Raw genomic sequence first — 25,267 nt, 5'->3', positions numbered from 1 at the left:
GTCGGTCCCGTTCAGTTCTGGTTTTCAGAAAAAAGTTCCATCAGAACTTTAGATGTTCTGAAAAGAACCAAAGGATTCATTCAGTCATTCACTGAACATTTGATCTTATTCTGTAATCCATTAGAAATACAATAAAAGATCCAAATAGTTCTGATAGAACACAATAAAGATTTTTATATATTAAATGTTCATATTGAACAGTTTTGGTTCAATTATTTAACTAATCAATGATTAAGTTAGTTGATTATTTCAATAACTGATTTATTTTCCCATTTTTTATCATAAAACATTTTCCTGATTTCTGATCAGAAACATCCAGACGCCATCAGACAGGAAACGTGTTTAATATACTTTATTTTCTTTGGGAAGCTTCAATATTACAGGATTTTTCATATTTCAGCTCAGAAAACATGATAAACGTCGGAGCTTCAAGATGCTGCAGTTATAATAAATGAGCCTGAAGGATTCTGGGAAATAAGGCAGCGAGGTTCAGGAGGGAGAGCCGAGCGTCCAACACGTTCCGACCCGGCAGAACCTCCCCCGGCGTCATGGCTGAGGCTTCCCGTCAGCTCAGAGGGGGACGAAGGCAGCATCATCTTCATCTGTGCAAAACCGGCCGCTCGGAACCGGCCCACTCTACATTCACTCTGACCCAGACGGCGCTGAGGAAAGGCAGAAACTGACCAGAACCGGGTTCTAGTGAGGGATGGCAGCTCATGTCCCTGAAGGCAGAAACGCAGGAAACAGAACTGTAAGGCATGGCTGGCGCTGAACTGCAGTGTGTGTGTGTGTGTGTGTGTGTGTGCTCTTAAACCAGCTAATAAATACAAACATGGAGGAGAAACTGGTGACTGAGAACCAGCAGTCACCTTAATCTGATCTGAATCACATTCAACGAGAAAGCAGAAAGAAAACTCGTCATTTCCACCGACTCCGATTGTCTCCAGAACAAAGAGCCGTGTAGAAACACACCTGGCAATCTGTGTGTGTGTGAGGCTGTGTGTGAGAACGTGTGTGAGAACGTGTGTGTGTGTGAGAGAGAACGATGTTACACAGAGAAGCTGTGGAACTTTGGCTTAAAGACGCCTGTGTGTGCAGTACATGACAGCAGCCAGTAGGGGGCAGTGTGGCGCGTCCCTCCACGTGAATCAGTTCAGATGCAGATATGAGCTGAAGGAGAGGCGGCGTGGAGGACTGGGCCTGTGAGGTCATCGTGAGGTCATGGACTGGTCCTCACAGGGCGGTGCTCTCAGTGTCCAGGTCGCAGGAGGAAGAGGAGGAGGAGGAAGAGTTGGCGGCTGCTAGCTGCTGGTCCACAGTGAGCTCGGGTACGGAAGCCCGGCTGGGTCTCTTCAAAGACATCAGCGGCTCTAAATGAGACAGAACAGGTGAGTGACTGACGATGATGAAGATGAAGAGCTCTGCTCACTCCGCCTCAACTTCTATTAAACACGCATCAACGGAAGGAAGGAGAAAGAGACCCAGTTTAACCAGAGCCGTGACTTTGGTGCCGTCAGTACACAGATTAGAACTCGTTCATTATTTTTTACATATTAATATTCTGCCTGAAACGCAGATTTCCTGTCCGCCCGACAGTCAGACAGTAAAGCTGCGTCTGCTAACACCAAGCTGCCTTCTGTGTTCAAGCTGTGCTAACAAGCTAATAGGCTAACTGCCTGAAACAGCATCTGAATGCTAACACGGAGCCGCTAATGCTAATGTTAGCATCCACAGTCCAGATTTCTGAAGAAGCTCCATGAAGGATCAGAGAAACTCTGGAAAGATGAACTTTGCTCCAATCTGAGGAAACATCTGATGTTCAGATCTGGGTCACATATACAGATCAAACGACGACAATGTTTTAAGGTGTAAAGTTGGACCCGGCGTCGTTTTTCTTCACATTTCTGACCTAGTTTGTCCCGAACCCCAGCAGCCGTGAGTCCCGGAGGAAACAGGGACAGACTGACAGACTGACGGCTTCAGCTCTGCATGTGAACACGGAGCAGATTCTTCCTGCTGCTCTGACCGCTGGCCAGCAGGGGGCGGAGTTCGGCTCACAGCGGGAAAATAGCGGCAGAGGAAGATGTGCAGGAATGGAGATTAAAGCTCCGAGGCGGGACAGATGAATGGATGAATGATGGATGGATGAATGAATGATGAATGATGGATGGATGAATGTTGGATGGATGGATGGATGAATGTTGGATGGATGGTGGATGGATGAATGTTGGATGGATGATGGATGGATGAATGTTGGATGGATGGATGAACGTTGGATGGATGAATGATGGATGACTGGATGAATGAATGATGGATGGATGGATGAATGATGAATGGATGGATGGATGAATGGATGAATGAATGTTGGATGGATGATGAATGGATGAATGGATGAATGAATGATGGATGGATGAATGTTGGATGGATGGATGATGGATGGATGAATGTTGGATGGATTAATGGATGGATGAATGTTGGATGGATGGATGATGGATGGATGAATGTTGGATGGATGAATGAATGATGGATGGATGATGAATGGATGAATGGATGCTGGTCTCTGAAGGCTGAAATCAGGCGTTTCCTGTCGGCTGAATCTGAATCGAACATCGGGTCGGATCAGAACCAGCTGCGGTTCTGATCCTCTGGGTTTTGCTCCGACCGGATTCGTTTTCCATGTTGAGTAAATTCTGGAATGTTCTCCGGGTCGGCCCGGCCCGAGGCTCGTTGGGTCGATACTGAAATGAATCCCTTTCCGGACCTGGCTTCGTTGTGATGGAGGTTCTGAAGCGGCCCAGCTGGAGGTCCAGTTCAAACTGACCCAGTTTCCAGAACTCTGGTGGTTCTGGACATGTTGGACAGAGACAGACGGCCAGAACCAGAACCAGAACCTACCAACTCACTAGTGCTGCTCTACCCTATAAAAGCGTTAGAACCCGGACCCGGCAGCGTTGGACCGGAACCGGGTCTCAGCTGGTACCCACCCGCCATCTTGCAGACGCCGTTGGTGTCGCTGCTCAGGGCGGGGGGCTGCGGCGGCGGCGGCATGCTGGGCCGGTTCCGAGGCTTTGGGACGGGACGCGGCCGGGGGAGCGACCCGAACCCGGACTGGGTCGGGACGGCGTCCTGTCCGGCGGCGCTGGGGGGAGGAGGAGGGGAGTCTGGGGGGGTCGGGGTTCCTGGAGGGGAGGGTTCTGGTTCTGGGCAGGGCGGGTCGGTCCAGGGCTGGGGGCCCGGAGCGGGCGGCGCCGGCGGCGGGTGGTTGGGGGCGTGGAGGGGGGGCTGGTTGTTGGAGTGGCGGCGCGGCGCGGCGCAGGGCGGGGGGGAGGCGGGGCCACAGGAGGAGGGCGGGGCCACCGGCTGGCTGGGGGGGGGGCTGGAGGGCTTGGGAGGGGGCGGAGCCTGCTTCTTGGTACCTGGAGGACAGGAGGACACGATGAGGACAGAGGACAGGTTCTACTGATCTCATATTCATATCTGTCCATCCATAGTGATGATTAGCTTTAGGTACCGGTTCTGACCCGGTTCTGACCCGGTTCCATGGTTATACCTGGTGGAGACGTTTCCCCTTTTATAAAAACCTGAAGCTGCTGCTGCCCCAGCAGGCTGTTGCTAGGCAACCACCGATCAGCCCGCAGCACCGGGCGTTGTGCTGCCAGAACCGGACTCACCTCGCCGCACCATGTGAGGACTGGGCCCCATGGATCCGGGTCCAGACGGGCCGCCGCCTCCAGAACCGTTCCTCTGAGGACCCGGCGTGGGCGCCGCTGCAGCGCCGTCCCGCAGCTTCAGGCTGCTGCTCAGGAAACAGAAACCAGAACAAAGTCGATCAGCAGGAGGATCTGGTCCAAAACCAGCAGGCATCGTGTTCTGGTCACTGTGGGTCAGAACCCGGGTCAGAACCGGGCTGAGCATCAGTTCAACTCCCTCTGTCACATGTTATCTGATCAAAACAAAGAAACGATGAACACAACACGGCCACAGCGAGACACGGTGGCGGCAGCATCATGCTGTGGGAGGAAGGTCAGAGTTCATGGACGGAGCCAGAAGAATCCTGGAGGAAAACCTGAAGAATGGCCTAGTCAAAGTGCAGAGCTGCTCTCTGCTGCCACCCCCTGGTGGTCAGTGTGAAGCGCCGCGACTCATTATTATTATTTAATATTAATGATAGTAATCCTGTTGTGCCTCCGCCCTCCACCAGGGGGCGACGGCCTGCAGGGAGCAGGAAGCTCTGGATCCGTTTCCTGTTCCAGGCTGAAGCAGCAGCTCATCCAGATTACAGTGACTGGATTAGTTACTGTAATCTGATTACAGGAGCAGGTTGATGACATCACTACGAATGTAACGGCAGAATTCATGAAGAGCTGCAGCTGCAGCAGGAGCTGCAGCAGCAGGAGCTGCAGCAGCAGACATGCAGCTGCAGCAGGCATGCAGCAGCAGGAGCCATGCAGCAGCAGGAGCTGCAGCAGGAGCTGCAGCAGGAGCTGCAGCAGCCATGCATCAGCCATGCAGCAGCTGCAGCAGCAGACATGCAGCTGCAGCAGCAGGCATGCAGCTGCAGCAGCAGGCATGCAGCAGCAGCTGCAGCAGCCATGAAGCAGGAGCTGCAGCAGCCATGCAGCAGCAGGAGCTGCAGCAGCCATGCAGCAGCAGGAGCTGCAGCAGCCATGCAGCAGCTGCAGCAGCAGCTGCAGCTCTTACCTGAGCTCCTCTGTGTTCTGGGCCAGCAGCTGCTGCGCTGCTGCCAGAACAGCCAGATCCTGGACCAGGCTGAGCTGGGGGCCGTCCAGCCCCGATCCCCCCACTGGAGGTGGGAGCTGGGGGTCAACCTGGGGGGCCTGGGGGCACTGAGGGACCCCCTGGCCCAGGATGGGGGCCTCCATAGGGGGCAGAGGAGGCTGGAAGGCCGGTGAGGTGAGCTGCTTTCTACCTAAGGTGCTAGTGCCTCTACGGAGGGGGGGGTCCGACTGCTTGTTAGAGCTGGGGGGGTGAGGGGGGGGGGGGGGCAGGAGGACAAAACAGCACAGATTTACCCCAACAGCCCCTTCTGGTGGAACAAAATGCTGTTAATAAAAAATATGAAATTGGGCCTCTGTCTCTTTAAGAACTCCTGCTCTTCCTGAAGCTCCGCCTCCAGGAAGTCGTCCCAACATGGCTCCTCTTTTAACCCTTTAACGTTTTTAGCGTGTTGCTCTCAGCAGCAGCTATAATGAGCTCAACTGGTTGCTAATTGCTGCTGGCTAGTCTGGAGGAGCTGAAGCTTGAAGGCGGGGCTACGTCCACCCAGGTGTCCTATCAGCTGAACGGTTGCCATGGAAACTAAAAGGTTCCCCTCACATGACAACACCGCAGGAAAAACATGATGAAGGATGAAAACGTGGCTTTATGGTACCGGCCCTTTAAGAGCTGAAGCCAGAATAAACCCCTGACAGGCGGATCAGAGGAGGAGGAGCTAAGGGCTTCCTGAGGGGCGGAGCTTAGGGTGATTACTTGTCTTTCCGCGCGGTGTCTGCGTCTGCTCCCAGCATGCTGCTCCTCTTCCTCTCCACGCTGCAGTCGGCGTCCGGCGGGCTGCTGTGATTGGACGCTGCCGGCGGCGGCATCACAAACATGCCGGAAACATTAAACTCCACGTCTGGACAGGAAGCAGACCGTTACCATCATGTCCAGCCTTCAGCCAGCGACAGGAAGCTCTAAAGCTCCACTTCCTGGTTCCAGAGCGATGAAGGGCCAGAACCACAGCCGGCCCAAAGGCCCGACCCGGCCAGAACCTACCCTCAGGGAAGAACCAGTCAGCGTGCTGGATGATGGGCTCTATGATGGCCACCACATGCACCGAGGTCGCCGCCGCCATCTCCGCCAGGCTCCTGCAGGCCAGCGAGACGAGAGCAGAGATGAGACCCAGACATGACCAGCCGATGACGGAGCGCCTGCTGCCCTCCTACCCCTCCATCTTGGCCCACAGCAGGTTGGGTCCCAGCACGATGGCCACGTTGCTTGCCGTCATTTTGTTCGTCTCGCTGTCCTGAGCCAGTCTGGCTAAAAACTTCACCAGGTACCTGCAGGGAGACGTGAGACACGGAGGCTGACACCTGAAACGCAGCGCTGGTGAAAGGCTGAGCTGATGAATGGCTGAACTGATGAATGGCTGAACTGACTGACCGCAGGTTGTTCCTGTTGTTCTTTGGTAGCTTGTCACAGACCAGCCAGAGCGCCTGCAGCCGTTTATCTGGGTCTGAAACACTGGAACCAGAGGAACGCAGTGAGCCGCCGGCTGCAGCAGGGACCCCCATGTCTGCTGCTGCAGCAGCGACCCCCCATGTCTGCTGCTGCAGCAGGGACCCCCCATGTCTGCAGCTGCAGCAGGGACCCCCATGTCTGCTGCTGCAGCAGCGACCCCCCATGTCTGCTGCTGCAGCAGGGACCCCCCATGTCTGCAGCTGCAGCAGGGACCCCCATGTCTGCTGCTGCAGCAGGGACCCCCCATGTCTGCTGCTGCAGCAGGGACCCCCATGTCTGCAGCCGGGCGCCTTGCCTGGAGGCCTGGATCCACTCGTCGTACAGCTGGGAGGTCATCAGAGGGTCAGGGAGCTCCCGCAGGTACGACTTCAGAGCGCCTGATCAGAAACAGAAACAACCTCTGCTCAACTGGCTGGAGAAAAACACCTGGACCAGGTCTGCTGTATGTGACCCAGCCACCGGGGGCGCCGTCTGCCATGTGAGCGGCTCGACTTTCAGGCCCTTTGGATCGTTTTGCTGGGAGTTGATCATTTTTCTGCTGGGATTTGTTTTCACGTCATCTTGTCTATCTGAACATTTCTGGTTTTCGGATCAGAACTCCACAGAGAAGTTTGTTTTTGATTTTTAAGGATCCGTAACGATTCGGCTGAACTGCCATGGACTCATCATTCATTCTTATTAAGTTTTGACATGTTTTGAAGTGCTAATGCTATTAGCAGTGTTTTTCAACCTTTTTTGAGCCAAGGTACATTATTTTAATTGAAAAAAATCGAGGCACACCACCAACCAAAAATGTAAACAAAGATACTCTGTAGCCGCCTCTATTACATATATAGTCATTCTTATCAAAGTCTCTTGAATAGGAATCAAATAAACACAAAAATGCATTTTTATCACATTTTACATTTCTTATTTCAAATTACACTCAACATGTCCACTTCAAAAATACACCTGAACAGTGAAACAACACTGTGGGGTTAAATTTAAAGAAGTTGTAGAAACTTCAAACTGTTTTACAAACTAATCCACAAGCATCTTATAGCCGGAATACAGAAAATAATTCTTATTCTGAAAGAAACAATAATATTTGGGAAACATTTCACTTCATATTCACTGATACAATATGAAGAGCTGCATGTACAAAATGTCAATATCTGTATATTTTACCCACCTGGTGTGAAACCTGAGCATGTTTGGATGAAAACAGATCTTATTTCCTGGCAGAAATTGAAGAAAGACAAAACTCTTCCTCCACATCTCAGTCTCTCTCTGGTTTTAGTTTTTATAGTAGCCAGACTGGAGAAGCTCATTTCACACAGATATGTTGTGGGAAATGGACTCATGTTCTTTCCAACCCAACTACTGCTGAGCTTCTGTCTTTTCCATCACTGTCTTGCTAGACACGATGCTCTCACTGCTACCTGTAACATTCATGCATCACTAATTCATCCATCCATCCATTTTCTTGCACCTGGTCGGGAGGGTTGCTGGTGCCTATCTCCAGCTAGCGTACCTGGCAAGAGGCGGGGTCACCCTGGACAGGTTGCCAGTCTGTCGCAGGGCAACACAGAGACACACAGGAAACACAACCATGCATACACACACACACAGGGGCAATCTGGAGAGGCCAATTAACTTGAAAGTCATGTTTTTGGACTGTGGGAGGAAACCGGAGTACCCGGAGAAAACCCACCATGCACAGGGAGAACATGGAGACTCCATGCAGAAAGACCGGGGCCGGGAATCGAACGCAGAACCTTCTTGCTGCAAGGCAACATCACTAATTCTCTTGTTGTAATGTAAAATGCTCTGTACCTACTGCCATCTAGTGATAAAAAAAATAACATGATTACGCCGCTAGTCTCAGCTACAGCAGACACTCGAAGATGGCATTATTTGCAGATAATTAATTTTCAAAAAATCTGTTAAAATCAATTTCCATATTTTTCGAACTATAGAGCGCACCATACTAGCACCTTCAAAAAAAAAAAAAACACTGGAAGCTGCTCTCTGTTTTCCATAAGGACCCAGCAGAGGGCAGCAGAGGGCGGCGTCCTAATAAATCTGCTGCATATATTAAGGACGCAGCACTCCGTCTCCAAAGCGGAACCATGGTTTCGTTCACACCGAGCTGAAATGCAGCGGCTCTATTTCCCTCCTGTAGAGCCAGATCGACAGCCCTCAACGTAAAAGCTGCATGATATGAGTTTGAAAACGTTTCTCTGTCGTGCCTGCTGCTAGCATGTGGTTGAAAATTAGCACGTTCTTTTTTTGATTTATAATTTTGACTTCCAATGATTCACTTCCTGCTAGAGAGCCCCCTGGTGGTTGAAGAAAAATACACAGCAAAGCCACATCGGGCTACAATCCGCATGGTTCAAAGCTTAGGAAAAAAGTAGCAGCTTATAGCCCGGAAAATACGGTACCGTAGGTGAAATTGAATCATTTCCACGGCACACCTGACGATCACTCACGGCACACTAGTTGAAAAAACACTGGATTAAATGACGCAGTTGCAAAGGGTTAATAGCTTGAGTCATGCAGAACTGATCTGACCGTTTCCATGGCAACGATCAGAAGCAAGACATTCCCCTAGAACTACAGCTCATGACCTCTTCTATGACATAGATCTATGTCATAGATCAAAGAATGTTGGAGGTTATGAATGCTTGCATCTCAAAACATCAGGTTACAAACAAACAACTCTTTGACTTGACCACTGTTATACCAGGATTTTAAAAATGGAACAGGCATTAGTCACAATGTTTTTTCCCATCAGTTTCGGCGTTGGATATATGGTAACAACGGGAGTAAAGAAGGTTTTTAACAAACTGCTTCCCAATATCAAATTTGAAAGAAGTACTTCTCAGGACGACACAGAGTACGATATATTTGATTCATACCTTTTCAATCCTTCCCCGGCTGGGGAAGAAGTTTTCCCTGAGAAAAACATTTGCTCACAGGACGTTTACACCGACTGCGAATATGATGTGATTGATGCCTATCTTTTCAAGCCTTCCCCAGCTGAGAAGGAAAGTTCACTGGCTGGGGAAGACGATGCAGTTGAAGAGATGGTTGCATCAGAGAACGATTTATCAAATGATTCCCCTGCTGAAGAACAAACATCCTCAAGTGGGGAAAAGGCGACATCTGAAGACGGGAGCCAGGAAGAAAAATCTGACCAAAGGAATGATGTCTCTGATCTCAGAGAACAAACTTCCCCGGCTGGGGAAGTTTGCCGTAGACGCTCTCCCCCAATGTTCTCTTGGGCAGGAGTTGAGTTTGATGAAGACTCAACTCCTGCTCAGACAAAAAAGACATCAGAAGACTTTACCCATGAAGAAACATCTATCCAAGAGAACAAGGTCTCTGATCTTGGAGAACAAACTTCCCCGGCTGGGGAAGTTTGCCGTAAACGTTCTCCCCCAATGTTCTCTTGGGCAGGAGTTGAGTTTGATGAAGACTCAACTCCTGCTCAGACAAACAAGGCATCAGAAGACTGGACCCCAGAAAAGAAATCTGTCCAAGAGAACAAGGTCTCTGATCTTGGAGAACAAACTTCCCCGGCTGGGGAAGTTTGCCGTAAACGTTCTCCCCCAATGTTCTCTTGGGCAGTAGTCAAGTATGACGAAGGACATGACGACTCAACTCCTGCCCCGACAAACAAGGCATCAGAACAGTTTACCCATGATGAGACATCCGTCCTAGAGAACAAGGTTTCTTCCCCGGCTGGGGAAGTTTGTTCTCCCCCTATGTTCTCTTGGGCAGGAGTTGAGTATGAGGGACAATATGAAGACTCAACTCCTGCTCAGACAAAAGCAGATTTAGAGGACTTGACCCAGACCCAAACAGATTGCTCTGATCTAAAAAAACAAACTTCCCCGGCTGGGAAAGTTTGTGGTAAACGTTCTCGGCAAATGCTCACGTGGGCAGGAGTTGAGTATGACGAAGACGACGAAGACTTTTTTGCCCCTGCTGTGACAAAAGAGACAATGGACGACTGCAGCCATGACGACAACAGCTATGATGTCCAGGAACACACTTTGCCGGATAAAGAAATTGACTGTGAAAATAATACAGCTGAATTTAAAGGCTCAATTATTATCCTACCAAAAGCGCAATTGGAAGATTGGACATACGAGGCAAGATGCTTGCTAACAGTTCCTGAACATAAAAAGAAGACTAAACCCAAACCACAAGCTAGAAAATCTTCTTTTTGGCCATTTTAACAGACAGTTAAAATGGCCAAATATATATATATATATATATATATATATATATATATATATTTTTTTTTTTTTTTTTTCCTCCTATTATTTAGAATGGCAGAAGTAATTACCACAGGTAAAATGTATTTACCAGTGGTAATTACAATTCCTGTTTCAATTCACTTCAAAAATACTGTTAATCCCAAAGGGAAATTACATGCTGTCACTCATCAAGATTCTTCAAAGAGCCATTGAAGAGCCATCCCAAGACAGTCTCTTCAAAGAGGATGGTCAGGACTGTCCCTAATTTTCTAGATCCTACGAAGAATCCTTCTTTGCATTAACATCTCCAGCAGTTGCACAGTCGTTTCCAGAACAGAACCAGCCTTCTCTATCTATTTTTAGGTCCCTGGCTCTGATGCTGCTGCCCCAACAGATGACAGCAGAAAAGATGGCGCTCTAAACAACAGATCTGCAGCATCTTGCTGCAAACCTTGAAGGATCTTAGCTTCTGTCTGCTCTGTCCCTTCTTATAGACGCTTCACTGTTGCGTCTCCAGTCCAGTCTGTTGTCTTGGGTTTGAATCCCGGCCGGCCTGGGTTCTTTAAGCATGGGGTTTGCATGGTCTCCATGAGCATGAGTGGGTTCTCTCCGGGTGCTCCGGCTTCCTCCCACAGTGCACATTAGATTTTGTGCACATTAGATAATAGATGATGGAAGAAAATGTTATAATTTTATAATATAACAATTATTATAAAATCATAATAATTAATATAATAATTTGTATATTAATATTCATTATTTTTATTGCTATTATTACAAATTCCATCCATCCATTTTCTTCCGACCCCGGATAAGCGGAAGAAAATGGATGGATGGAATTTGCAATAATAGCAATAAAAATAATAATAATAATATATTAGCATATTAATCAATACACAATGAATTATACAGTGAATAATATGATACTTAGTGATATAGTAATTATTATATTACTATATTACATCATAGTAATATAATAGTTACTAATTATATTAGTAATAATTTACTAATATAATTAGTATATTATATTAATACAAATATAATATACTATCTATCTATCTATCTATCTATGTCACAATATAATATATAATATATTGTGATAATATATCATATAGTAAATAATACTATAGTACAGTTTTATACTATAGCATAATACTATAATACTGTAGTATTATAATATTTTATAGTATTATAAAATTATGATCATTTTATAATACTAAAATGATCATAATTAATCACACTAATTATTAACAATAATAATAATTAATTAATAAACGTTTGCTGGAGATGGGCACCAGCACCCCTCCTGGTGTTAGACAATGGATGGATTGATTATTTATGTTGGTAATTATAATTATTACTATTCATAACAATAGTAGTAATAATATAATAACATACATTTATTATAATGTAATATTATTGTTGTGATTTTTTAATAATAATAATTTTCCTACACAGAAATCAGAATATTCAGTATGTTAAAGTTTTCATTTCTTGATGTTTATTTTGCGATTATTAATAAGTGATCGCTGTGGTAGCTTAGCTACCGCTGCTATCAGATAATCACACACCTGCTCAGCTGATGATCAGTCAGAGTTGGTGTTTAAGTCGCCTTTTTTATTTCCTGACGGAACTGAAACACAGAATTTCTCACCATATCTACATGTTAAGGTTGTCAAAGCATAACTAGCATAACTGAACTGTTTTCCTTTCCCTTGATATTTTTCTGAATTAACTTTTTTCCTGACCTGTTCATCTAGTTGTCAGAGTAGCAAAGCACTGCGTCCCTTTTTCTTTTATCAGGCTACATTTATTGACAACCTTTAGCCAAGTACTTCATTAAAGCTTTGTATTTTACATATTTTATAATGTGTTTGGTAAAACACTGAGTTATTTTGTCCTCTAGTTTTAAATAAGCAGTTTATTATTAGTAAAATAATAAATAATAATATTTATTATAATATAATAATATAATAATAACATTTAATAAAATAATTATTAGTCTGAAAGAAGCAATAATATTTGGGAAACATTTCACTTCATATTCACTGTTACAATATGAAGAGCTGCATGTACAAAATGTCCATATCTGTATATTTTACCCACCTGGTGTGAAACCTGTGCATGTTTGGATGAAAACAGATGATTTCCTGGCAGAAATTGAAGAAAGACAAAACTCTTCCTCAACATCTCTGTCTCTCTCTGGTTTTAGTTTTTATAGTAGCCAGGCTGGAGAAGCTCACTTCACACAGATATGTTGTGGGAAATGGACTCATGTTCTTTTTAACTACTGCTGAGCTTCTCTGTCTTTTCCATCACTGTCTTGCTAGATTCAATGCTCTCACTGCTACCTGTTACATTCATGCATCACTAATTCTCTTGTTGTAATGTAAAATGCTGTGTACCTGCTGCCATCTAGTGGTGAGAACATTACATGATTACGCCACTAGTCTCAGCTACAGCAGATACTCGAAGATGGCATTATTGGCAGATAATTAATTTTCAAAAAATCTTTTAAAATCAATTTCCATATTTTTCGGACTATAGAGCGCACCATACTAGCACCCTCAATTAAAAAAAATAAAAATAAAAACTGGAAGCTGCTCTCTGTTTTCCATCAGGACCCAGCAGAGGGCAGCAGAGGGCGGCGTCCTAATAAATCTGCTGCATATATTAAGGACGCAGCCCTCCGTCTCCAAAGCGGAACCATGGTTTCGTTCACACCGAGCTTAAATGCAGCGACTCTATTTCCCTCCTGTAGAGCCAGATCGACAGCCCTCAACTTAAAAGCTGCATGATATGAGTTTGAAAACGTTTCTCTGTCGTGCCTGCTGCTAGCATGTGGTTGAAAATTAGCAGTTCTTCTTTTGATTTACAATTTTGACTTCCAATGATTCACTTCCTGCTAGAGAGCCCCCTGGTGGTTGAAGAAAAATACACAGCAAAGCCACATTGGGCTACAATCCGCATGGTTCAAAGCTTAGAAAAAAAGTAGCAGCTTATAGTCCGGAAAATACGGTACCGTAGTGAAATTGAATAATTTCCACGGCACACCTGACGATCACTCACGGCACACTAGTGTTATTAGCATCTTAATGCCGCGCCTGTGATTCCTGGGCTTATCAGTTTATGCTAACAGAGTTCTGAACGTGTTTTTCAATGAATGGATTTATGTAATTAATGTAATTAATGTAAAACACAGGTATTAATTAAATCCTTTGATGTCGGGGAGGAAGTGGTGGAACTTCTCAGCTCTTCTGCAGAACCTAACAGTTTTTCCAACACGATATTCCTGATTTAGCTACAGCCATCTTCCCACAGCATGATGCTGCCACCACCCTGCCTCCCTGGGGGCATGGTGTATCAGAGTTAGCTTTCCACCACTCAACATTTCACTCTGGCCGACGCTGTTTTATGACTGAATAAAGGTGAAAAAGGTCTAGGGTGTGAATACTTTGGGGGGCCGCCTGCGGAGCGGACTGGGCCGTACCGGCGACAGCGTGGGGGTCCGAGTAGAACTCCTCCAGCTGGGAGGTGGAGCAGTCCAGCGCCGCCTTCAGCTTCTTCAGCTTGGAGGCTCCAGCCGCGATCCTGAACAGACCCTGGAACATAGAAACAGGCAGAAATATGAGTTAAAATACAGAGAAACTCCAGAAGCAGAGATGAGCCCCGACTCTGAACACAGTGTTCCAGATCTGATGAGTGAAATGGATCTGCCTGCTGCACAGCATGAAGCCAAACACACGGCCTGATGTCCTGGTGGCGCAGCGGCCAGGGCAGACGCAGAACTTCATCCCTTCTGAAAGCTGTGATTTACTGACAGCAGCTCGGAGATCAGACCTTTGTTTACTAAGTTAAGACTGATGGAAGAAATCCTGCTAATCAATCAAAGCTGCTCTCTGCTGCTGCTAGCAGAGGGGATGCTAGCAGAGCGGAAATGCTAGCAGAGGGGATGCTAGCAGAGCGGATGCTAGCAGAGGGGATAATGGCAGAGGGGATGCTAGCAGAGCGAATGCTAGCAGAGCGGATGTTAGCAGAGGGGATGCTAGCAGAGCGGAAATGCTAGCAGAGGGGATGCTAGCAGAGCGGATGCTAGCAGAGGGGATAATGGCAGAGGGGATGCTAGCAGAGCGGATGTTAGCAGAGGGTATGCTAGCAGAGCGGATGCTAGCAGAGCGGATGCTAGCAGAGCGGAAATGCTAGCAGAGCGGATGCTAGCAGAGGGGATAATGGCAGAGGGTATGCTAACAGAGCGAATGCTAGCAGAGCAGATGCTAGCAGAGCGGATGCTAGCCTCTCCTCCAGCTGAGCGGCTCACCTCCTCCTTCATGCCGGTCTCCAGCAGCATCATGACGCAGGCCTCCATCGGCACGGCGATCTCTCTGCCGCTCCTCTTCAGGTGATCGTCCAGAGCCGTTCCAAACGCCGGTTTCTCCATCCAGGAGTCTGAGCCAGAGAAGGAGACAGCAGAGGGAAAGGAGATCACTTCTTTTCTTTCTTTATTAGAAGAGTTCATGCAAAAACCAAAAGAATAAACTTGTATCTGCTTTGTCTTCACAAAAAGAGAAAATCAGTTAAAAATCTGTTTCAAATGCACCAAACATCAGATTATTTAACTCCATAATCACTTCATCGTATTATTTTCACACTATATTGTATAAAGTGACACCTTTAACTGAAATGCCTCTTTCCATCATCACCGTTCTGAATCAGTTTGTTTTAGGTTTTGTTTCTCTTCTGTTTCTAAATGTTAAAACAACGCTATCTTCCATCAGCGTCGTTTTTAGTGACTTCGTTTACAGCTCTGAGCAAACACTCCTGTTGCCATGGCAACTCCCCTCACATGAAGCCTGGTGATCATTTAATCTCTGGCTGCCATATCGTTATTTCTTATTATTGCCGTTTACCGCCGTAGGTCTACACTTGGACAGCTAGCATTAGCGTTAGCTGCTAAGCTCCTCCCTCTGCTGCGTCCTGCGGTCATTTAAAGGGTTTTAAAAGTTTCTCCGTCTGCCTCTGTGGGACTAAGGTAGAAAGAAAATGTCTAGCAGGAGTTTGAGGGTCAAAGGTCATTGTTGATGCATGTTTACCGTCCAAAACTCTCCTAAACGCTTCGTCCAATCAGCAGTAAGATGTCAGAGTCAATACAGATCAGAGAGAGAGAGAAGAGAGGGCGGCTGTGTGTGTGTGTGTGTGTGTGTGTGTGTGTGTGTGTGTGTGTGTGATGCCTCATGCTGGGAGCCTGGCTGGTTAAGGCCACATGTTTGGTCCAGAGAGAAAACAGGACAAACAGAAAGCAACCAGGCTGCAGAGCAAAGAAATAAAAACTAGCCGAAATCTTCACGGCTCCGGATCTGAAGCAGAGGATGGACTCGGGTTTCGCTGAATGTGGTGAACAGGAAGTGGACGGCTGAGCCGTTTGGTGTTTCCTGCAGGTTTCTACCTTGCTGGGCCCGGATGGCCGGCAGAACGCTGTCCAGAACAGACAGAGACTTCCTGTGGTAATCAGCCTGAGCCTCCAGGAGCTACACACACACACACACACACACACACACACACACACACACACACACACACACACACACACACACACACAGAGGAGGAAGGGCTCAGCTGATGCACAATAACAAACATGGATGCTGCTGGGCCTCCTGCGGCTCTGCAGACATGGACTCACCGTGATGAAGTGGTGAGCGAAGTCGCCTTCTTTGGAGAAGAAACTGTACATGTCTGCAGCGAGTTGGTCCTGTTCACCACATTACAACACTGATTCATCAATAACTGCAGAATAAAGAGTTACTGAAACACAGCATCATGGGGGAGACATGAAGACATGAGGGAGACATGATGGAGACATGATGGAGACATCGAGGAGACATGGGAGACATCGAGACATGGAGGAGACATGGAGACTTGAGGGAGACATGGAGACATGAGGGAGACATGGAGACTTGAGGGAGACATGAAGACATGATGGAGACATGTCTCTGATGTGTTTAAAAACATCACAGCATCTCTAACGTCACATTTTCTTCTGTGACGTGATGATAAAGTTGCAAAGTGACTACAGAGCGTCGCCGTGGTTACCTGGACTACAGAGCGTTGCCATCGGTTACCTGGACTACAGAGCGTCGCCGTGGTTACCTGGACTACAGAGCGTTGCCATCGGTTACCTGGACTACAGAGCGTCGCCGTGGTTACCTGGACTACAGAGCGTTGCCATCGGTTACCTGGACTACAGAGCGTCGCCGTGGTTACCTGGACTACAGAGCGTTGCCATCGGTTACCTGGACTACAGAGCGTCGCCGTGGTTACCTGGACTACAGAGCGTTGCCGTGGTTACCTGGACTACAGAGCGTTGCCATCGGTTACCTGGACTACAGAGCGTTGCCGTGGTTACCTGGACTACAGAGCGTTGCCATCGGTTACCTGGACTACAGAGCGTCGCCGTGGTTACCTGGACTACAGAGCGTTGCCATCGGTTACCTGGACTACAGAGCGTTGCCGTGGTTACCTGGACTACAGAGCGTTGCCATCGGTTACCTGGACTACAGAGCGTTGCCGTGGTTACCTGGACTACAGAGCGTTGCTGTGGTTACCTGGACTACAGAGCGTCGCCGTGGTTACCTGGACTACAGAGCGTCGCCGTGGTTACCTGGACTACAGAGCGTCGCCGTGGTTACCTGGACTACAGAGCGTTGCCATCGGTTACCTGGACTACAGAGCGTCGCCGTGGTTACCTGGACTACAGAGCGTTGCCGTGGTTACCTGGACTACAGAGCGTCGCCGTGGTTACCTTGCAGAGCTCCACCTTGTTCATGGCCTCGTCCACCTCCTCCTTCAGCAGGTCAGCTTTGGCCGTCAGCGCCTGAGTGTTTGTTCCTGAGATTATCGACTTGGTCGCCTGCAACCACCTGAGTCCAGAGCAGCAAACGTTAGAGACGCAGAGGAAGGCCTGGAAACGTTCAGAACCAAACGGACGCAGACGGACCGGGCTCGGGCAGAATCGTAGTCCAGCACCAACTTGGCCAGCTGCTTCCTCTGCTTCAGGATGTTTGGGATTTCTACCTGAAATCACCAAGCAGGACACAAACAGTTCAACACGGCAGCACACATCCAGAGCAGGTCGGCCCAGGTTCCTCCATCATAATGGACCAGAACCAGACCCGGCAGCGTGTCGGACCTCTGCCAGCTGGCTGAGCGGGTCCAGAACCTCCTTCTCCATCTGCAGCTCGTGCTGCATCAGCTCCGTGGCCAGACGGTTCTCCACCTCGCCGCACACCTCCATCATCTTCCTGTGGACACAGCAGGATCAGGCAGAGTGACGGTTTCCCACCCGGAACCGACGGCAGCCGATACCGGACTCACCCGATGGACGAGTCCTCCCCCAGCTGGGCTCCTCCCTCCACCATGGCCTGGGACAGAGCCGTGAGAGGAAGCTTTTTCTGAAACAACACGTAGCTCACATTACAGAGGAAACCAGCAGGAAGAGGCTGCAGCAGCTTCCACTGAGCAGGACAGGAGGAGGAAGACTAGGGAGGAAGAGGAAGTGATGAAGATCCAGGTCTGCTTCCCAGAGTTTCATGCGTGGAAAACAGACGCTGAGACGGAAAGGAGAGGAAGATTCAGGAGGTTTTTACCTGACCGTTTCCTGTATAGAGGCGCGGGACAGACTGGTCAGAAACAGAGACAGAACATCATGGAGCATCTGCCGACCCGGTCCAGAAACAACTCGGACATTTAGGGGCGAACAAAGCCTCAGGTGATGGACTTACATGTCTCTTCTCCGCTTCTGCTCCGATGTGACCCTGCAGACATGACACCATCTTCTTGTGCGTGTTGTGGGAAACGACGCGCATCAACTCCATGCGCCGCTCGATCTGTCAGCAGCAAAGACGTTACTGAACGAACACCTGAAATATCCACAACTTTTACATTTAGTCCCTCCAAAAACTCAACAAGTCCGTCTCAGATGGCAACTAAACGTAGGGAGTCGTTCTACAGCAGGACGGAAAGGACACGTCTGATTCCCAACCCTGTTGACCAGGCCAGGAGAAGGACTCAGGGTGATCCCACAATCAGTCCGACTGCAGTGTCAGGTTCAAAGATGGACGCCGCAGCAGCCCTGGGGGGGACATGGGGGGGACATGTCCCTGTCCTGCCAGGCGCCTCAGTCTGTCACCACCTGGTGAGTTTAAAGCAGCTGAAGTTGGTGGCAGCGTCTGGATGGAAACGGGATCAAAGCTCCAGATGGAAACAGGAAGTAAACAGACGAACGGTGAAGTCAGGAATCCTCGGCTCCCCATCCCACGTCATTCCTGACCCCCGCAGCGACCCGACATTCCCAGAGCAGCTGGGCTCCATGCAGCGCCAACACACACACACACACACACACACACACACACACACACACACACACACACACACACACACACACACACACACACACACACACACACACACACACACACACACACACACACACACACACACACACACACACACACACACTCCAGCAGCGGTGTGTGTGAAGACGCTGATCCTCATGATGCGTCACAGCTCAGGGAATCCCTCAGAAACGACCCGAGTTGGAAGTCGAGTCCCGGCCTGACGGACGAGGCTCGGTTCTGGTATCGTAACCAGTTATCATCCAGATCCAAACGGAAGAAACGATCCAAGTTTGTTTTCTTTTCCTTCGATTCGCAGATTTTAGATGGACTTTAATCAGGAAGAAATATTTAAAAAGCAGCAGCACAAAGTCAGAGACTCTGATGGAAAAATAATCCTGGATTATTGCAGATTAAATGCAGGAAGTGAGTCGATGTCCAGGACCAGGATGTGAGACCTGCAGCTCAGCGTGTGGGTTTAAGGTCCAGGACCAGGATGTGAGACCTGCAGCTCACCGTGTGGGTTTAAGGTCCAGATTACAGAAAACAGGGACTTCAGTTTCAATAGCTGTTTTTATTAGGGAAGCTAAAAACTAACGGGGCAGAAACGACCCATCGGACCGATTTACCACCAAACAGGAGTAATCTGAAGGATGATGATCCAGTTTCAGAGCTCACAGAACCGGGTCTGAGCTCACAGGACCGGGTCAGAGCTCACAGGACCGGGTCAGAGCTCACAGAACCGGGTCTGAGCTCACAGAACCAGGTCTGAGCTCTCTGAGCTCACAGAACCAGGTCTGAGCTCACAGAACCAGGTCTGAGCTCACAGAACCAGGTCTGAGCTCACAGAACCAGGTCTGAGCTCACAGAACCAGGTCTGAGCTCTCTGAGCTCACAGAACCAGGTCTGAGCTCACAGAACCAGGTCTGAGCTCTCTGAGCTCACAGAACCAGGTCTGAGCTCACAGAACCAGGTCTGAGCTCACAGAACCAGGTCTGAGCTCACAGAACCAGGTCTGAGCTCACAGAACCAGGTCTGAGCTCACAGAACCGGGTCTGAGCTCACAGGACCGGGTCTGAGCTCACAGGACCAGGTCAGAGGTTCTGGGCTCCAGAGAACCTCAGTAGAACCAGGATCCACACCTGGACAAGCACCAGAACCACCAGAACCACCAGAACCTGGTCATGCTGGATGCCACAGTCAGCAGGTTAAAGTTCTGGTCAGGACCGGTGCTGACCCGTTAGCTCACAGTGAAAACGGCAAACCTGAACATGAGGAACCAACACATTTAAATGTGACATCACTTCCTGTCTGTAGTAAATCAGCTGAGTGGACAGATTTAACCCCCACATGAGAACCAGACAGAGCCGCTGCCAGCCAATCAGACGGAGCGGAGCCGCTGCCAGCCAATCAGACGGAGCCGCTGCCAGCCAATCAGACGGAGCCGCTGCCAGCCAATCAGACGGAGCCGCTGCCAGCCAATCAGACGGAGCCGCTGCCAGCCAATCAGACGGAGCGAAGCCGCTGCCAGCCAATCAGACGGAGCGGAGCCGCTGCCAGCCAATCAGACGGAGCCGCTGCCAGCCAATCAGATGGAGCGAAGCCGCTGCCAGCCAATCAGACGGAGCGGAGCCGCTGCCAGCCAATCAGACGGAGCGGAGCCGCTGCCAGCCAATCAGACGGAGCGAAGCCGCTGCCAGCCAATCAGACGGAGCGAAGCCGCTGCCAGCCAATCAGACGGCTGCTTGGTGACTGCAGTGAGACGCCAACAGGTGTAGCCGTGTTGGAGGTAATGATTTACCTGCAGGAGGTCATCGCTGAGGACTTCTGTCTTCTCTGCTCTGTGGGAAGAAAAGACGGGAACATCATGAGTCCTGATAGAAACAACCCACGTCCAGCTCCATCAGCACCAGCAGGCCCTGACTGGGCCACGTTGGCTCAATGAAAGCTTCAGTGATACACATTCTAAAACAAGAGAAGAAGAAGACAGATGTTGTTTCTGCTCTCAGTCTCTGGTCTTCCTTCATGGCCGCAGCAGATCTGAGCCTGTTAATAGCAAACTAAGCTGACGTGGAAGATTATGTTCAGTTAAAGGAGGAGGAGGGAACCGGGCTGAGTGAGGAACCTCCAGGTTTATTTAGACTAAACCTGATTTATTCTAGAAACACAGAAAGGATCAACCTGCCAACATGAGTGAGTATTAATTAACAGCAATCATTTTGATAATTACAAAGATCTTAACGCAGACAGAAGTACTGAGCCGAAACCTGTGGATTTTGTTTCTGCTGTCCCCACAAACCTGACGCACAGCAACATCCACTAATGATTCATTTCTGAGATATAAAGGTCCTTTGTGAAGCCTGATGCTAAAGCTACATGGCTAACAGCAGCGATGAGGCCGATTCTCTCCCTTAGTCCGTTTCTAAACGATCTGATTGGACGACGGAAGAGACTGTTGTTGTGTTCAAGTGGTGCTAACAGCAGTTAGCCTGTCAGAAGCTATGCTAGGCTAAAGTAGCATCTGAATGCTAACATGTAGCAGCTAATGCTAACATGTAGCAGCTAATGCTAACGTTAGCGTTCAGATTTCTGAAGAAGCTCCATGAGGGATGAGAGAAACTCTGATGTTCAGATCTGATATTTATGATGTTGAGTTTATTTGTATAATTGGTTGAACATTTAAAACCAACAAAAGGTTTTTGGATTAAAAATGTTTATTTTGTTGAGATTTACAGTTTGAATAAAATGTGATTATATAAAAACAGACCCAGAAATTAACTGTAAAACATTTTAATCTAGTATGAATGTTTAAGCTACAAAGGGAAGAAATTAGTATAAATTACCGTATTGCTCTACTAAAATGCTAAAGCGGCCTGCAGCAGCAGCAGCAGCAGCAGCAGCAGCCGCCAGCCTGCAGCAGCAGCAGCCTCCAGCCTGCAGCTGCAGCAGCCTCCAGCCTGCAGCTGCAGCAGCCGCCAGCCTGCAGCTGCAGCAGCCTCCAGCCTGCAGCTGCAGCAGCCTCCAGCCTGCAGCAGCAGCAGCCTCCAGCCTGCAGCAGCAGCAGCCGCCAGCCTGCAGCAGCAGCAGCCGCCAGCCTGCAGCAGCAGCAGCCTCCAGCCTGCAGCAGCAGCAGCCTCCAGCCTGCAGCAGCCGCCAGCCTGCAGCAGCAGCCGCCAGCCTGCAGCAGCAGCAGCCTCCAGCCTGCAGCAGCAGCAGCCTCCAGCCTGCAGCAGCAGCAGCCGCCAGCCTGCAGCAGCAGCAGCCGCCAGCCTGCAGCAGCAGCAGCCGCCAGCCTGCAGCAGCAGCAGCCTCCAGCCTGCAGCAGCAGCAGCCGCCAGCCTGCAGCAGCAGCAGCCGCCAGCCTGCAGCAGCAGCAGCCTCCAGCCTGCAGCAGCAGCAGCCGCCAGCCTGCAGCAGCAGCAGCCTCCAGCCTGCAGCAGCAGCAGCCTCCAGCCTGCAGCAGCAGCAGCCTCCAGCCTGCAGCAGCAGCAGCCTCCAGCCTGCAGCAGCAGCAGCCTCCACCCTGGGAGGGGCTGGGGTCAGAGGTCAGGGGGACCTCAGGTTTACCACCTGTGAGGCCATCAGAACCATCTCATCGTTCAGACTGTAAACATCGACTCGGTTCTGCTAAACTTCCTTCTGGATCAAACTTCAACCAACACAAACATCGTTTCTTCGTTTTTCACTGATGGCCGGTCTGTGCAGCGTCGCCCCCTGCTGGCCTAATCCATACCTCGGTCATTTATGAGGCGTAGCCATGGCAACCAGGGATTGTTCATAACTCTTCTGAACTACTGTTTATTTTGGATGTGCGTGTGGCCCTTAAACGTCCTGCGAAGCTTTTTACTCGCCTGATTTTAGGTTCATTATCCTCCAGGCTGATCTTCATCTCTGACCCGACGAGTTCAGAGGTCAAACGCAGTAAATCAGAGCAGCTAACATGAAGACATAAAAGATGTTTCTGACCTGACTGCCTGCTCTGCTCGCGTCGGTCTCCAGAAAACGGAGACGGCTTCCTGTTTGTAGAAGACGGAGGAGAGACTTCCTGCGCCCTGGACGCGCTGTTCTGCCTTCGCACAATCACAGGAACCCCAGGCGGCAGGGAAGGCCGCCGAGCTGCAGGGACACTGCAGACTCTGCCTGGACCTGCCGGAGTTTGACCTCTCTGGTGCCGACGCAGCAGCAGGAAATCAGGCGTCTGCATTTTGCTCTGCTGCGGCTGCATCACCGCCTGCTGCTGCATCACCGCCTGCTGCTGCATCACCGCCCGCTGCTGCATCACCGCCTGCTGCTGCATCATCGCCTGCTGCTGCATCACCGCCTGCTGCTGCATCACCGCCTGCTGCTGCATCACCGCCTGCTGCTGCATCACCGCCTGCAGCTGCATCACCGCCTGCAGCAGCTGCATCACCGCCTGCAGCGGCTGCATCACCGCCTGCAGCGGCTGCATCACCGCCTGCTGCTGCATCACCGCCTGCTGCTGCATCACCGCCTGCAGCGGCTGCATCACCGCCTGCAGCGGCTGCATCACCGCCTGCAGCGGCTGCATCACCGCCTGCAGCGGCTGCATCACCGCCTGCTGCTGCATCACCGCCTGCTGCTGCATCACCGCCCGCTGCTGCATCACCGCCTGCTGCTGCATCACCGCCTGCAGCGGCTGCATCACCGCCTGCAGCGGCTGCATCACCGCCTGCTGCTGCATCACTGCCTGCTGCTGCATCACCGCCCGCTGCTGCATCACCGCCCGCTGCTGCATCACTGCCTGCAGCGGCTGCATCACTGCAGCTCAACTCAAACCTGGATCCTCAGTCACCGTTCATGAAGCTAGCGATCAATAATCAATCGATTGCCGACTCTGCGCTGCAGCTCGTCTGGGTAAATATTCTGCTGGACGGTTTTAATGCGCCGCATCTAAAATCCCAGCCAATCAAATCGTTCAAATTTCCTGTTTGATTATTAGATGGATTCATCCACACTGAAAACTCCTCGGCTCTTTTTAGCGAATGTGTGAAGCATAAACACTTTAATCATATTTATTGTTGGGCTGGATAATTTAGTAATCGATCATCTGTGAATTAAAGCAGCAGCAGATTATGTTCCAGACATAAATGACAGATTTCCTCATCTCATGGTTTTATTATGGCTCTGTGGCTTTTAGTGCCATACATTGTTCTGATGTTTTATTTCCCACACATTAGTATTTTTTTATTTTTATTATTATTTGGCCTTCAGAAAGTCTTCGCACCCCCTGCTGTGTCCGCCTCTGGTTTCTGCTGCCACAATCAGAGACGCATGAAATGCTCAGATTATATGTCACTTGTTTTCCCTGAATTCAAACTGAAGGTAAGTGATCGGGAGCCAAGCCGGGCCTGTGTGTGCAGCTGCTGCTATGAAGAGACCCAGTGGACCCGGTTCTGGTTCTGTCCAGCTAAACTTCACTAACCTGCCAACCGTCTGATTAGCGAGCTGCTTCATCCGATTGAACTGCTTCTTCATCTTCGCTCCTCCGCCAGCCGAGTCTCTTCAGGTCGGGCTTCTCCAGCGGATTCCGGCCCAGTTACCCGAACTTCCCGAACCGCCCAGCCGTCGCTATGACAGGGAAAAACAAGCCAGAACCATTGGAGCCCGAACCCAGTTAGAAAGCGGCTGCTAGCACCACCAGCTAGCCCCTCTTCCCTCTGGCAGGAGAAATTTAGGGAAAAGTTTCCGCTGAGGTCCGACATCCCACCAGAACCTCCCAGAACCTTCCAGAACCTCCTTCTGGGCCCATTTACGTACATTAGAGTCCAGGAGTGAGAGGCGGCGAACTTTCAGTGGCTGCTGCGGCTCTTCATGGCTGCTGTCCGGACCGTTAGCCGACGAGCTAGCGGCGCTGAGCGCAATGATCCTGGAGGGGGGCTTCTTCCTCCGGCTCCTCTTCCTCTGCCTCTTCCTCTCCCCGGGCCGCCGCAGGAAGTTGCGCCGCAGCTCCTCAGCATCTGGCAGCCCGAGGCCGCAGCTCCTCCCCGGGCCAAACACCGCAGCTCATGCCCCTAAACACGACCCTGAACATGACCCTGAACATGACCCTCTGCGCTGCCCATAGGGAACCAACAACACCATGAGCTATGGAACACCAATACGGCCACACAAAAAACTACTGGACTCACAACGTTTATTTTTTTAATTAAAATTGGAATCAAAGGGGGTTGAAATTAAATTAACTAAAAAAAATGTACACTTTTTGTAAGAAAAAAAACTGAACAAACATATAAAACAATTTTATCAGAATTGTGAAGAATAAATCTGCAAAAATAAAAACAAAGACCTGCCTTCAGGCCACAAGTTGCCCACTGGCCACACTTAATCTGTAGAGAGATTCCTCTTTAGTTATCAGTTATGAAATGCTAT

General features: G+C 49.5%; 1 protein-coding gene across 5 annotated transcripts; it reads right to left on the bottom strand.

Annotated features, from left to right (window-relative positions):
- Nucleotides 1-336: 336 nt before the first annotated feature.
- arhgap17a (Rho GTPase activating protein 17a) lies at nucleotides 337-24,965 on the bottom strand. 5 transcript variants are annotated; one of them, XM_081600676.1, is made up of 22 exons: nucleotides 24,656-24,964; nucleotides 24,321-24,466; nucleotides 20,679-20,718; nucleotides 18,266-18,370; nucleotides 18,131-18,163; nucleotides 17,859-17,935; nucleotides 17,674-17,785; nucleotides 17,482-17,558; nucleotides 17,287-17,404; nucleotides 16,168-16,236; nucleotides 15,934-16,015; nucleotides 14,809-14,936; nucleotides 13,981-14,092; nucleotides 6,536-6,617; nucleotides 6,163-6,243; nucleotides 5,946-6,059; nucleotides 5,776-5,867; nucleotides 5,491-5,635; nucleotides 4,702-4,980; nucleotides 3,672-3,796; nucleotides 2,985-3,416; nucleotides 337-1,370 (listed from the first exon to the last, which is right to left on the bottom strand). In XM_081600676.1, exons 2-22 carry the CDS (start codon nucleotides 24,371-24,373, stop codon nucleotides 1,234-1,236), a joined length of 2,493 nt encoding a protein of 830 aa, XP_081456802.1. In that variant the 5' UTR covers nucleotides 24,374-24,466; nucleotides 24,656-24,964; the 3' UTR covers nucleotides 337-1,233. The 5 variants fall into 5 exon arrangements, with proteins under 5 accessions (XP_081456802.1, XP_081456803.1, XP_081456806.1 ...); XM_081600678.1 differs by having other exon boundaries at nucleotides 626-722; nucleotides 24,656-24,965; XM_081600677.1 differs by lacking the exon at nucleotides 18,131-18,163 and having other exon boundaries at nucleotides 24,656-24,965.
- Between the last annotated feature and the right edge of the window lie 302 nt (nucleotides 24,966-25,267).

The sequence above is a fragment of the Poecilia reticulata genome, chromosome 19 (genome assembly GCF_904066995.2).
Source record: "Poecilia reticulata chromosome 19, P_reticulata-male-v2, whole genome shotgun sequence".
In the NCBI taxonomy this organism is placed as follows: Eukaryota; Metazoa; Chordata; class Actinopteri; order Cyprinodontiformes; family Poeciliidae; genus Poecilia; species Poecilia reticulata.
Note: the sequence above shows the minus strand (reverse complement) of the source record. Positions and strands in the feature narration are given on the sequence as shown.

Excerpts from the sequence above, each read along its gene's own strand:
- arhgap17a (XM_081600676.1), bottom strand. The coding sequence starts at position 24,373 with ATGAAGAAGCAGTTCAATCGGATGAAGCAGCTCGCTAATCAGACGGTT. Across the intron at positions 18,164-18,265 it reads CAGAAGCGGAGAAGAGACAT|TCTGTCCCGCGCCTCTATAC; the intron begins GTAAGTCCATCA and ends GTTTCTGACCAG. Across the intron at positions 6,618-13,980 it reads GGACCCCCACGCTGTCGCCG|GCGCTCTGAAGTCGTACCTG; the intron begins GTACGGCCCAGT and ends GTTTCTGATCAG.